Below are 14,273 nucleotides of genomic sequence, written 5' to 3'. Positions count from 1 at the left end.
AGATGCCCCTGCCATAAAAAAGACAAGAAAATGTGTTGACATTTTGATTTTTTTCATTAAGGGCAGGTAAAAAGTCATCATTAATCTGAAAAACATCCAGACAGAAAACCTGATTTGGTTTTACAGAAACAAAGTTTCGAGAGACAGCAGTTAAACAACAATGACTGAAAAACAATAAAAATAAAAGTTCAAACAGAAGAAAATAGGACAGAATCTGTTTTGCCTATGGCTTTTCATGATTCAGCAGTGTTGGTAACAACACTCAAAACACACACGCCCAGAGAAACAGAATAACGTCAACTGGTTCTTTAGAGCATGTGAGAAAAAATGAAACCACTTCCTGCATTTCATTAAAAAAAAGAAAAGATAGAAACTGTGTATGAGTCTTTTTAATCTCCCACAATTAACTGCAGTTTAGCATTAGGCTGACACCTATGTGGTCAAGTTTGAAAGAGGAAATGATCTTCTGACTTTCTTCTGACTAGCACCAAATTCTTCCAGAGCAAAAACTACTTAAAATGCCACTAGCACGTACGCTAAGAGATAAAGAGATGACAGTAAACATTCCCACTCTAGAGAACAAGATCCAACATGCTCGAAGCATCAAAAGAGTCACCAACTGCCTCAAGTGACTGTTTGTCTGCTTGGCTTCTGTTGTCCTTGTGAACTTTTATTCGCTCCATTTATTCATAAAAGTGAATGAATGAGTTTTGATTAGTTTCCTATTTAAAATAAAGCTATTCCTATTAAAAATAATTTCTTTGATATTTGGGCTTGATTTGGTTCAGTTTGGTTACTATTATAGCTACTTAAATTTTCATTGACTGTCACATTGTCACGTCTGCTGTGACAGATGTGTGGAGTGGAGAGAGAGTGTGGACCCAAATGCTGACGCAGAAAGTGATGGACTTAAAGTGAGCCTTTATTACAGCCAAGCAAAATACAAACAAAAGCAAAGGAGAGAATGACTAAGCTAAAAAAAACTACAAACAAGTATAAAGAAACTAAAGACCTGAGAATCTGGGGCTTGGAGAAGTGGAACATGGAGAACTGCGGTGAATGACACACAGACGATCCAGCAACAAAAAGAGGAAGATAAAGGGCTTAAATACACAGAGAGATAATGAAGGAATGAGACACAGGAGGAGAGCACAGCTGGGAGTAATCCCATATGAGGCCGGGAGAAGGCAAAACTGAAAACACATAGGACGCAAGATTGTCAAAGTCAAACAGGAAACAAGAGACATTCACAAAGACACAGACTTGACACTGAGGCCTGGAGATACGAATGACTGGAGAGACACAGGAGATGCACAAACATAGATGACATTAAACGTGGAACACGGGAAGGCTTCGTAACAGAAACCTAAAGACTAGAAACTAAGGATATAACACACACAGAGAACAATAAGAAGAACCAAACCCATGAATAACACTAACTCAAAGAATACAGACTAATCAAAAAACACAGCACTGAATCACAGACCCAGTATCTTGACACACATAGCCCCAATATTCATTTGAACTCACATTACTACGCAAAGCATGTTAACTGAGTCAGCACTGGCTATAAAAAGCTCACTTTGCATGGCTTCATTCTGCACAAAGCAACAGTGTGGAATGAGAAATAGCCCACCGACATGAATGGTTTTACATCTACAAAGCATCGACTATAGATAAGTGTATAGTGTAAACTGTGCCCACTGTTTCACGATTATTATAAACACAATAAAATTCCTTGTTAAAAAGTAATTGCTCCCTGTGTTAAATCATGAATTAACCACATTTTTTGGAAAGCTAGGTTCAGTTTCACTAACCACATCCAGCTATAGTTACTGTCAGTCCTGTTGAATTAAGAAATTACTTATATACAACTTGTCTGACCAAATGTAGTATGCTAAAAGATCAACACCAACAAATGGACAAAGCTATGAACAATAATGAACCTTCCCAGGAAAGGCTGGCCAACCAAAATTATTCCAAGAGTGCATCAATGACTCATCTTGTATGTCACGAATTGCCATAATTGACTAACCACGAATTCTGCTCTCTATCAGAAAATCCTGAAGGAGAATGTCCGGCCGTCGGTTCATGCCCCGAAGCTATAGCATACTTGGGTTATACTGCAGAATAATAGTCCTAAATACACCAGGAAGGAGAAAGAAAATAAAGGTTTTGGAATGGCCTAGTCAAAAACCAGACTTAAATCTGATTACACAGCACATTCACACTCATAAACCAGCGGGGATAAATTAAAGCATTTCTGTCAAGAAGAGAGGCCAAAATTCCTCAACTGTGAGGTGGAGGAGTCATTGCCAGTCACAAAAATTTATGACCGTACTTCTTGCTACCAGGAATAGCACAACCAGCTATTCAATTTGAGAGACAAACTACATTTACTGGGTTATCTTTGTTTAACATTAAAATTTGTTTCATCACAAAACTTTAAGTGTGGGAAATGTACAAAACAAATGAATCAGGAAGGGGCAAATACCTTTTTCACGGCACTGTATATCTGTTAGAAAGTAGTACTTTTTTATGATTAAATATTTTATGCTGCCTATAGCTGTATTTCCTGCTCTGAGAATGTCCATGACCTCCCAAAAACCTTGACCCACAGAGAGGTTAACAAGAATGTCAAAAAGTGTGTGTGTAGACTGAGATGTAAAAAGCCCAGTCTGTGTTATCTGTGTCTACAATATGCAACCTGAGAGTTATCTCTCTACTCCATTGTAATAAAAAAATGCCAACTTCCTGCTTCCTGTCCTGTTGTCATGGTGATAGCTTGAGCAGCTAGAGCTGCTTATATATAAATATCAACAGAAGTGCACCCGCCTCTCCCATCGTGTGCTAGCATCCCTCTTAAATGTCAATTAGTAGGAGTGTGTCAGAGAGTCAGAAAAAAAAGAGGAATTACAAGTAAAGTTGCCGCTCATCAATCTTTTCAATGAGACACATGGGAAATTTGATCTCTCACCATGTGACACAAAGTCATTAAATACATATCGCTTTACTTGCCATGCAGGAATCAGCTGTCTTGCATTCTAAAAAGGGCTAAATCCATTACTGGGGATGTGAAATTTAAAGTAATTTTTAACTAAAGATTTTGTGATATACGTGTATATCCCACATAGCAAAATTGGTATGGCCTGGATCTGTCAGAAGTGCCAACTTCATGCCAGATCCGGGCCAGACTTGTTTTCAATTAGCCTGGGCCACAAAAACCAAACCACAATCGGGCCAGATGTGGCATGCCATCACATAAACAGTGCCATCATTGCGAGACCTGGCCATATCTGGATGACATACCACTTACCATGACACCAGTCAGAACAGCAGTGCCGGCTTGACATCAGATCCAGGCCAGACCCGTCTGCTATGTGGGATTGTCAGCTACAGCTTGCTTGGTCTGTAATACTTTGTTCGTCAGATAAAGTTCTCCAATGAAGAATTTTTCTCACCTTCTGGAAAAGGGCTGCAGAGCATCTGAACCAACATATAGCAAAATTCTTCCCAGTTGTGTGAAATAAATAATTGGACATTTTTGGGGGAAAATACACTTGTTATTAGAGATATGATGCCACACTCGAGTCAGTCGTAATGATCCGCAGAGGTGTTACATGCATGACAGTTTGCCTTTTTATAAGTGCCTCTATCCAACACTACCAACGCCGCCACGTCTAATGACCAATTTCAAGCTGAGACTTGGAGAGGTTACTACTCTAGCTAAAAGGCAGCCAAGACAACGCATGGTTCTGATAATCCAAGCTAAATGGCCAGCGGCAAAAGATTCCTGTTCAATAAGTACCGTAATAGTTAGATTAATAATTTATTAAAATTAATAAATCGATAAGCTACAAACTGAAAGAGTGTTATGAGAAAGTGGTACTAATAGTTAACTATTGATTCATTCACAGAGCAACAATGGTTCATTTTTCTCTACTGTGTGCACACGTTGCATTTACAATCCCTAATTTGGTCCCATAAAGTTTGCTCAAATATACAAACCTATGACTTACTTCTCTCTGTGGTTTTATAACAAGCAAAAATGAGATATTTATGAGCGTCTTTGCACCAGAGCCTCTAGCAGCCCTGTTCCTGTAACAGTGCAACGACCCACGAGAGACACATGGGAAAGAAGACAAGGTCACAGCGGACGTGATCTGCAACCAGAAAAAATATATATATATCTGCATCCCATATCAGTTCTGTGGCTGCTGGTGTCCCAAATCAAGTTCAGCCAAGAAGTATATATTTTGTATATTTTGCAGCTAAAAGTTTGGCTCACTCCTAATATTTTGCAGAAAGACAAATCAACATAGATACTTGCCTTTTACATATAACTACAAATAAGATACTTTCGAGCAAATCGTGTTGAGTGCCCTTTTCAGATTACAGTTTTGAGGTCTATACAGTGCATAAGTTCTTATAAAAGAAACAGAAAGCACCGAGACCTTATTTTCTAAGGTGTCTCACATCTGGAAACATGATTCTAATTTACACAGCAACGTGCTGTTTTGGGTGGGAGCTCACACTGCAGTGGTTACTTCTGGGAAATGGGTTGTGTTCTCGGCATGAAGCTTAAACCAAAACCTAAATATTTTGAACAGAGCCGTCTGTTCAAATATGCTAAAAAGAAAATATTCTGCTGCTTCAGGGCATCCTGTTGGCAAAAGGGACTTAGATATGCAACACAAACATTTTTTAAAACCATCAAAGGAGATTTCATGCACCAGTTCTAAAATCTTGTGTTTTCACTTCTCCATTGTATCTCTAAGTCATCACCTTTTAAGGTGTCTAACAGCTTTGAAGAAGCAAAAAGATGCTTTAATAATAGCTCATTAAACTTTAAATCTTCAACAGCGAACTGTACTTGCATTAGTGACTCTTAACTGCACTTTTGTTTACATTATAGGTCAAGCAAAGACAATATAAAGCCATTACACTATGTTTTCAGGGCAGCCACATACACAGTTCATACCAGAAACTGCTAAACACATCAAAAGACAAAAATACAGCGCCCCACTTCTCTCTGATACATTCACTAATTACGCTCAGTGCAATCGATGCATCCTGTCTTTTTGCACAAAAAACAAAAATGTCATGCAAAAACACGTTCATCTAATGTCTACCAAATTATAAAAGAAGATTAATATCATCATGATATAATTTTTTGCACATTTTTGTTGTATTTATGAAGATTTCTGAGCAACATGGAATTAAAAATGAATAAAAGTTGCTATTCAACCTTTTGTTTAGATAGATTTCCCGTTTATGGTCTGTGCCATTGCATTGTGGTAGAAAACAGATTATTGTTTTGTAGATTACGATAAAGAAATAAAGTAATCAGTATAAAAACATCAGTATATTATCTATCCCTCAAACAGATTGGAGATTGTGGGAAATCACCTTCTCAGGCAGACTAAGATATGACATATGACACACGCTGATTATATGTTTTTGACACAATAACAAACTCTATGACTACGATCATCACTGCTTATTTACAATTTTACTGTAAAAACTTTTCTTAATCACCTCTAAAACGGACTCTGATGTCTGCATATATGTGTTGATAAAAAAAATCATTTTCAGAGCTGCTTCTTGAATCCAGAAGCACTACTTAAAAATGCATTTCTACCAGTTGACCTCAGCATATTTGTCCACCTTACATTGGCATCCAGTACTCCTACTTTTCTCCCTCTATAATAAATCCGCTTGCAATACATGTTTTAAAGTGTCAAATCATTGAAAGGAACACTGGAGGCGGACTGAACATGTCAACCTCAGCAGAGGTGCTGTCACGGATTATCCATTAAGTGTGAGGAAAAATAGGTAGTTTGTGAAATGTACCATCTATCCTAGATTCCTGTGCGATAGCCAGTCTGACATTTATGAAGTGCTGTGGCAAACACAGTGATTGACTGAAACTTTTTTAAATATACAATGCATGTAAACGGCATTTTTGCATTAGAGACTACAAGTCACACGCCATGGTACGTATATAGCAGCGCAACAAAGGTAACATAAATGTAGCTTGGCATTTATAGACTGAACAGTGCCAAGCTCCTCGTGGCACAGATGGTACAAAGATAGAGAGAAGAAGGGAGGGAGGGAAGCAATGAGAGAGGTCTGTGACACCTCTTTTTCTCTGCCCACACTAAAGCTGCCTATTATCTAATCCTTAACACCATGGATAGGGGGATTGGGATGGTCAGAGCGGCAGAGAAAGCAAGACATACAGTAGATGCCAGAAAAAGAGAGCGAGCAATCGTCATCATTGCCAGAGTGTCGTTCGGCTGATGGTAACACAAGGCATCATTGTACTGAGGGAGTGAGAGAACTGCTCCCTCTCTCTGTTTCAGCCAAGCCTGATTCGGCTCGACCAGTGTGGCCAAGTCCGAGGCTGGAAACTACTAAAGTTTAACTTGCGCCAGACCACTGAAGTGACTCATGATTACAGTGGTAGGAAAAAAGTATAGAGGATCTCTAAGTTCTTGAATTGAAGGGTTGGTGCATGCAAAATATAATTTAGTGCTTTAGAAAGGAAGCACTATGTTCAAAAATAGACACAATATGAATGCAAACATCTTAGGTGCAGATGTGTTGTACTGTATGATGTAGTATAAGTGTCAAATGGCCCAGTGAACGCGGGGAAATGTACATCGTGGAGAACAGCAGCAACAGGTTGGTCTCCTGGTTCATTTCAAATACATTGAAATAGCTCGTCTACAGACTTGCTCTTGAAAAGTCAATGAAAACTGTGAGAATTTGGAAAAGAATATATATTTATATAATATATATATATATATATATATAAGAATATATATATCTATAATGCTTTAATTATAGAGATATATTTTAAATCGTAGTTGGAAAGCCCAAAATAATATTTGATGGTGGCACATTGTCTGGTATTACACAAGCCAGAAGTTCACATCTGGATTTAATTTGTAGTACTAAATCTGAGAACCTTGCTAACAACACTGATCCCCCCTGTCTCTTCTAAGCAGCAAACTGCAATGATGCAAAACTTATTATGCTACTTTTTTACTTTAAAAGAATGGTGGGTGGTTATAGCAAAGATCGTACCCAAGAAATCGTCAGCTCAGTATTTTTCTTACTGTCCAACAAATATTTAATAACAAATACATCACACAGCAAGCACAGCAAGAAAACACATAGACTTAGGTCGATAAACTTAAACGCATGCATTTAAAGCCTCAGGCAGGAATAACAGTAATAAAGTTTACTGTTTAATAATGCTGGCACCACAACAAAAAGTATTGAGGTCATTGAATGCCAGAGGTCAGTATCCAGTATATCTGTTGCAAAGACAACAGAAGAACTGCAGAGGGGAGGGGGCTGGTTTTCTATGGGCGAACAGCAGGAAAAAAAATATCTGCAGTCTTCCCATGACATTCCAGCTGCAGCAACCAGTTTTCCCACAAGGCATGAGAAAGGGGACATCAGGCCAACACACAAACAGACATGCACACACGCACACCTGTGAAGTCTTATGCAACAGGTAAAACATTATTTGTCACAGCATTACACTGGTACAAAGTAACCAACAAAAAGATCAGGAGATTCATCTTCACACCTCACTATAGCAGCCACTCTTTACATTTTACACTTTACTTGTGACTAAATCTTAGTACAGCATATATCATTTTGTGACAAGGAACAGAAACAGTGATGCACATTAACCACGTATTTGCTCTGCTGCAGCTCAAAAAGAACTAATCCAACTTGTTCAGCAGTACTCCAGTATAATCCACTGTACATTTCTTGTCCATGATTCCAGTGATAACCCAAAGCCAAAGAGTGTCACAGACACATATCTCCCAAAGCCCCTGGACGCAAATAGAACAGAGCAGACACAAAAACAAACAGAGAGTCAGAGGGACACATTACCAACCTGCTCTTTCTGTGGACGTGCAGTCCACATGTTGCTTAGTCTGATCCACCTGGCTTTACTCAATGTTGGGCAAAACTAAAGCAACTAAGACGCCTAAGCAGACAAAGAATTGCACAGCAGCAGCAGCGGCGACAGCAGACAGCTCCTTCTAGTCTGCACTTCTGTAAGTGTGGCTGGGAAAAAAAACTAACAGTGAACTCTCTCCAACTCCTCAGGAAGGGAGGGGTCACACAAACTCTAGGCCAATCACAAAAAGAGACTCTTCCCATAGCCTTTTCTCATTGGATAAAAAATAGTGCTGGACTTGTGCTGAAGTAGGAGGAGTACACTTGGGAAATTCTTTGACACTGACTCTGCCTATTATCTCATCACTTCTCACTTTTACTCATTCTCTGTTATTTGTTTATTTTTCTTGCTTTCCATTATTTATAGCTCATCTCTCTGTGTATCATTGCACATGTCACTTGGGTGTTATACTAAATATTTAAAAATAAGAAGAAAAAAAAGAAAAATAGTTAGGCATTTGATTTGGCTGTGTCTTCACTTAAACTTGGTGTATAAATACAACTTATACTCCGTATGTTTTGCCTTCAAACTAAAAGGAAAGCGATCTCTTCTTCCATCTAGTGGAATAATTGATGTACTGCACCTCTGTGCAGGCCGAGTAAAGCCAGTAGTTCTCGAGAGTGTATATTATGGGTTTGATAGGGACTTTAACCTGAAATCGACCACACCCTGGAAACACTTTCTCAGTTAACATTGCAGATAAAAATGTAACCACAAACCTTTACCACATTTACCACGTGCACTTGACACATGAAGGATGCTAAATGTGCTTCATTTTCAAATAAAAATAGATGAGAACTGTCTTTTTCTAAATAAATAACACACATTTTCAACTCTACTAAAAAGAAACGCATCTGAGAAATTAAATCGATCCCGACACTAAAATAAAAACATGACATAACAGGTAATACAACCAGTTTTGCTGTTAACTCGTGTTGTCTTAGAAACAATCCAATTTTGTCCATGTAAATAGTGAGTCAGTCTGTTATTTGGCATTACTTCAGTTGTTATGGGCACACCAAACCACGACGTTTGACTGTGCAGTACAAATGTCTAAAGTTGTGCTTTAGACCATTGTACAAATATGCACTTGCATGTGTAAACACACGCATCCAATGGTCTGTACACACATCTATATCAAATGATGACAGATACATACCGGAAACCTTCAAAGCACGGCTGTCCCGAAAGCTAACGACAGCAAGATCAGTCTTTCTCAAGTCATTTCTAACTAACCGGCTTCGTCTCCTCGCTTAAACACACACACATCATAATTCAGTGGTCATAAACGGTGTCAGCTGGTAAGCACTGAGCAAAGGGCAGAGAGATAACACCAATTGAAACATGAGAATCTCATCCGTGCAGGAAAAACAGAACTATGCTACCAGTCAAAGGTGTGATTTTTGCTATTTTATTTTTGTTTTTGCTTAAGACAAAAGGAAAATAATCTGATATATCTTAATTATATGTCATTAAAAATGGTGATAAGCCTCTCACTCTTATCGAGGCAATCCTAACCTACCCTAGAGTAATTATGTAATTAGTTTAGACCAACCAGTTCAGTGGGGCCGGGGCCGGAAAAACTGCATTGTGGTGATTGGTCTGCCTTCCATCCACCTTTTTGGGCGTTTGCACACATACATTCACTCACTGCATTTCTTATACTGCTGACTTACACTCTCCATTGTTAGTTAGTAGAGCAGAGATGCCAGAACGTGCCCAGAAATTATGGTGAAGGCTAAGTTATGTTGTTGGGCTTTTTGTGACAAGCCCCACAAGTTTGGAGGTCATTTTGGTTCCAATAGGCAACTTATACAAATGTGATTTGGCAACTTGAAGTCCATTCATAGTGTATATTGATCTACAACCCAAAATTCTAAGTTACTTCTGTAAATAAAGACAGAATGCAATGGTTTGCAAATTACTTGTTTCCTATATTTAACTGAATATAGTAAACTGAGAAATATTATTTATCTATCCATCTATTTTCTTAACCATTTAAGAAGTAGCAATTAAGTATAAGCTTTAAATTGTTTTTGCAAAGTAGGTTTGTAGGTGAGATTGTTGTAAAGTAACACATGTTTATTCAAATTCATGTATTCTTAGATTCTGAACATTTCAGTGAAGAAATAGATGTTATTTCGTTGTGGGAAATGGTATAATGTACATTGTTGTCCAAACTAGAGAATGTTTATACAGCACTGAACATATCAGGGGGTAAATTTTTAATGGCAATCTGAAAATGCACAAGATCGTTATCAATTATTCTGTTAGTGTTACCTGCGTTTTTGTTTTGTTTATTGTATTTTAATATAAGGCAGAATGGCCAGTTATCGTGCCAGTTCTTAGGGCAACATATAATATATTGTGAAAGTTAAATAGGTAATGGGCAACCAGAAAAGAAAGTGTCTTTTTCTGCTTTGTGCAAAGGGGTCATTCATTATAAACCATATTTCTAGGGCGCATGACAATTTGGCTACGTTCACACTGCAGGTGTTAATGCTCAATTCCGATTTTTTGATCAAATCCGATTTTTGTGTCTGCTTGTTCACACTACAAATAAAATGCGACAGCAAACGCGCTCTAGTGTGAACGCTCAAAGCGGCCCGCATGCGCAAAAGAAGACGTCACACACAACACGCTCTGTACACCCAGAGCAAACCATATTGTTTGACTGATGGGCCTTAATATAAAGACTTCGGACTTTAGAATTAAACGAATCAGATTATACAGTACATAAAATATACGTGAAAGTAAAATATTCACGTTTCCCCAACGTTGTCTTCCCAACAGTTCCACTAACATCTACACTTATTGGCCAGGAAGCGTTCGCGATGTCTTCTCCAGAACTGATAATTGGCGTCTGTCTTGTGTCAGTGACGTAAAAGACGGATTTAATGCGACATGACCGTTCAAACAGCAGTCGCTTTCTAAAACATCGGATATGTATCGGAATCAGGACCACATACGAAAGTGACCCAGATCGGATTTGAAAATATCGAATTTGTGCCGTTCACACTGTCATACCATGATCGGATATGGGTCGCATAGGGTCCAAAAAATCGGATTTGATGCGCTTTCGCCTGCAGTGTGAACGTAGCCTTTGAGACCTCAGCAGCAGCTGCTTCCAGGCCCTTGGTTGATGAGCTAAGAGGTGGAAAACGGGCGGAGAAAGCCTATGAAGACTTGAAAATTGGATCATACGACAACTCTGGATCATGGGTGGGAAATGGAATTTATTATGTTAGTTTCAGTTAGGTTTTGGCGCGTTCTAACCCTTTTTGTGTCTTTGTGGGCTGATCAGCCACTTTTTAAGTTTCCCTTTTGTCTCAGGTAGGTTAGTGTTTGTTGCCAGCTTTTGAGTAGAGTTCTGTTACTTTGACCTCTTTTATGGGCTCAATATTTATTGTATTTTTATTTATTTTATTTTATTTTTTGTATAATTTAACCAAGTTTGTTTTATGGACTTTAACCCTTGCCTGACTTTCCTTGTCTTCTTGGTCCATCACATCATAAAACAGAGAGAGAGTCGACTTATTCTCCAAATGCTGATGAGGAATACTCTTTCTCATTGGCTGGTGGTAAACACAAAAGGCATAATTGCTTAAAATGCTGAAACCGCTACCAATCACTGCAACAGTACCGGTAGGTGGTGTTGCAGCATCACACTCAGAGCAGACCCCCACAACACAACCACTTCACTTGGGTAAGATGTTTTGCGCACCGGGAATCATGATCCACACACTGGATATGCACCATAACTACAGGAGCAGAACAGAAGTCTGGTGTTAAGGTGGATTTTTTTCATCGGTCTTGACTGATATTTCTTCTTTAACCATTTGGACTCTTAGATTTTTTATTCCATTGACAATGCATCGTTCTTTCGTGGTGTTTGTGAGTTTTATTAAACTGTCTCCCTTCCGTCAGACAGTGATTGTTTTCACGCTAGTTGTTATTTGCCCGTTTGTGTTTGGCTGAGTTTGAGCGCCACTGTCATTTGCAGGACAGATGTTTTTTTGCTGCTGCCGCATCATTATGACCCTGAGTCTGACTCACCATCACATGCTGCCAGATGCAACTCGTCAACCGATCCAATATTTTGCTTTTTATTTTGTGAAAACGCGGGGACTTGCTGCCGCTGATGGGGACTCTTTGGGGCTTCTTAGCGCATGAAGGACCTCGGGCTTCTGGTGGGTTTCACAAATATTTTTTTTAAAGATGGAGAAGATAAGATGCGCTTAAATGTTAGATTTTTAAATACTAGATCTGTTTTTATTTTCTGTCATATCCGTTTTTATTGGAGTATACATCCCCAAAAATTTCGGCTGGCGATTTATAGCTTGCGAATATCCGGATGTAATGCATTTTGTAACCATCACTCCTACTCTTCAGGTACTTTTGGAACACTTTAGTGTGCGTTATGAAGATGGGGTGGATCATTCGGATCGATCTGAGATGGCCTCATATTTCTGTTATAGTCTGTTCAACACCGTCTATGTCGTGTTTGATCTTCAAAGTAAAGAAGTGTTAGGCTACACAGGATTGCTTGCACCACTAAGGATATTACTTGTGTTCACGCCTGATCTCCTCCGTTACACGTTTTTCTTAACTCCGGAAATCAAACAATGAATAACGCAGGTGAGTGCGGCATCGAGGGGCATGAGGAGTTCCAGATCCAGGGTGACATCAGCAGTCAGGGTCAGGTGCGGCCGGGAGAATAACCCAGAGGCAACAATGCCCTCCTGGCCCAGCCAACTGGAGTGCCTCCACCATAACTGCACCTGGGAGGAGACCAACAATACCATAAGCAAAGCTGACCCTTCCCCGCCCCCTCTCAATTATTATTCAATTCCTCTCCTAACGGCCATCACCGTCGCCTGCACACTGCTGTTTCTGATAGGGGTGGCCGGGAATGTTATGACCATTTTGGTGGTCAGCAAGTACCGGGACATGCGCACGACCACCAATCTGTACCTGTGCAGCATGGCGGTATCCGATCTACTCATTTTCCTTTGCATGCCACTTGACCTCTACCGCATGTGGAGATACAGGCCCTGGCGCTTTGGAGACGCGCTCTGCAAACTCTTTCAGTTTGTGTCAGAATCAAGCACTTACTCCACCATCCTCAGCATCACCGCCCTGTCAGTAGAGCGCTACCTGGCGATCTGTTTCCCATTGCGCGCCAAGGCTCTGGTAACCAAAAGGCGCGTAAGAGCCTTGATTTGTCTGTTATGGACAGTGTCCCTTTTGAGCGCAGGCCCTGTGTTTGTCATGGTGGGAGTAGAGCAGGACACCATGGGGCCACTAAACTTCAGTTCGTGGATGAATGAGTCTAACTTATTCCTGGAGGCTGAGGACACCCGAGAGTGTAAGATGACGCACTATGCTGTGCAATCCGGTCTGATGGGGGCCATGGTGTGGCTGAGCTCCGTTTTCTTCTTCATGCCCGTGTTCTGTCTGACAGTGCTCTACGGCCTGATAGGCCGTCGGCTGTGGCAAAGGCACCGGGAGACGAACATGAGCAACCGCGTGTCTCACAGGGATAAGAGCAACAGGCAGACCATAAAGATGCTGGGTAAGTTTCTAGAACGCGCAAATTATGCAAAAATTCTAAAGTTCTTACATGATTCGAGTTTGAGTTGTCGACACATGAAAGACACCTTAGGGCTTTAAACTGTGTTCATATTAAAGTGATATCAGTTCAAATGTCCAAATAAAGATATATATGTTTAGGTAGAAAATGTTAATCAGCATCTCCTTTGACTAACCCCTGCTCCTTTTTATGTTTTTTTTTCCAAAAGTGGTTGTTGTGCTGGCCTTTGTCCTGTGTTGGTTGCCTTTCCATGTGGGTCGCTACTTGCAGTTCCGCTCTCTGGATGCTCCTTCCCCGTTGCTGTCGTTGTTATCCGAGTACTGTAGCTTGGTGTCAGTGGTTCTCTTTTACTTGAGTGCTGCCATCAATCCCATCCTCTATAACACCATGTCGTGGAAATACCGGGGTGCAGCGGCGCGCCTCTTCGGCCTGACCGACAGCCTGCCGCCACGGGGTCGCACAGCGAGCACTGTGAAGGGAGATGGCTCAAACGGCTGGACAGAGTCTACAATCAGCTTTTGAATGCATGGCCTAAATGGCTGGCGTAATGAATAAAGCTATTAGTCGTGGATCTACATTACTCACGTAAAGGCCATAATTTCTGTCAGGGCGATGCAAAATTGTGGTGAGCACTTGCCTTTATTTGACTGGAATCAAAAAGGATGATTAAAAAAGCACGAGCCATAAACGCTC

At 40.1% G+C, this 14,273-nt stretch overlaps 2 protein-coding genes across 3 annotated transcripts in view; one reads left to right on the top strand and one right to left on the bottom strand.

Annotated features, from left to right (window-relative positions):
* The window catches only part of pld1a (phospholipase D1a), a 32,172-nt gene extending 22,961 nt beyond the window's left edge, over positions 1-9,211 (bottom strand). The window contains exon 1 of one of the 2 annotated variants that reach the window (XM_026151726.2): positions 9,147-9,211. The gene's annotated coding sequence lies outside the window, so the exon portion shown is untranslated. Of the gene's footprint in view, positions 1-7,921; positions 8,106-9,146 lie in introns of those variants that run through there. The other variant, XM_026151725.2, reaches the window with a different exon arrangement.
* Positions 9,212-12,532: 3,321 nt separating this feature from the next.
* On the top strand, positions 12,533-14,273 carry ghsra (growth hormone secretagogue receptor a). The gene is made up of 2 exons (XM_026152276.2): positions 12,533-13,562; positions 13,789-14,273. The coding sequence occupies exons 1-2, from the start codon at positions 12,647-12,649 to the stop codon at positions 14,100-14,102; spliced, it is 1,230 nt and encodes a 409-aa protein (XP_026008061.2). The 5' UTR covers positions 12,533-12,646; the 3' UTR covers positions 14,103-14,273.

Source organism: Astatotilapia calliptera, chromosome 19, assembly GCF_964374335.1.
Source record: "Astatotilapia calliptera chromosome 19, fAstCal68.1, whole genome shotgun sequence".
NCBI lineage: Eukaryota > Metazoa > Chordata > Actinopteri > Cichliformes > Cichlidae > Astatotilapia > Astatotilapia calliptera.
The sequence above is the reverse complement of the archived record's forward strand: the minus strand, read 5'-3'. Positions and strand labels throughout refer to the sequence as shown.

Coding starts and splice junctions, on each gene's coding strand:
- ghsra (XM_026152276.2), top strand. CDS start 12,647: ATGAGGAGTTCCAGATCCAGGGTGACATCAGCAGTCAGGGTCAGGTGC. Junction 13,563..13,788: donor GCAGACCATAAAGATGCTGG/GTAAGTTTCTAG, acceptor TTTTTCCAAAAG/TGGTTGTTGTGCTGGCCTTT.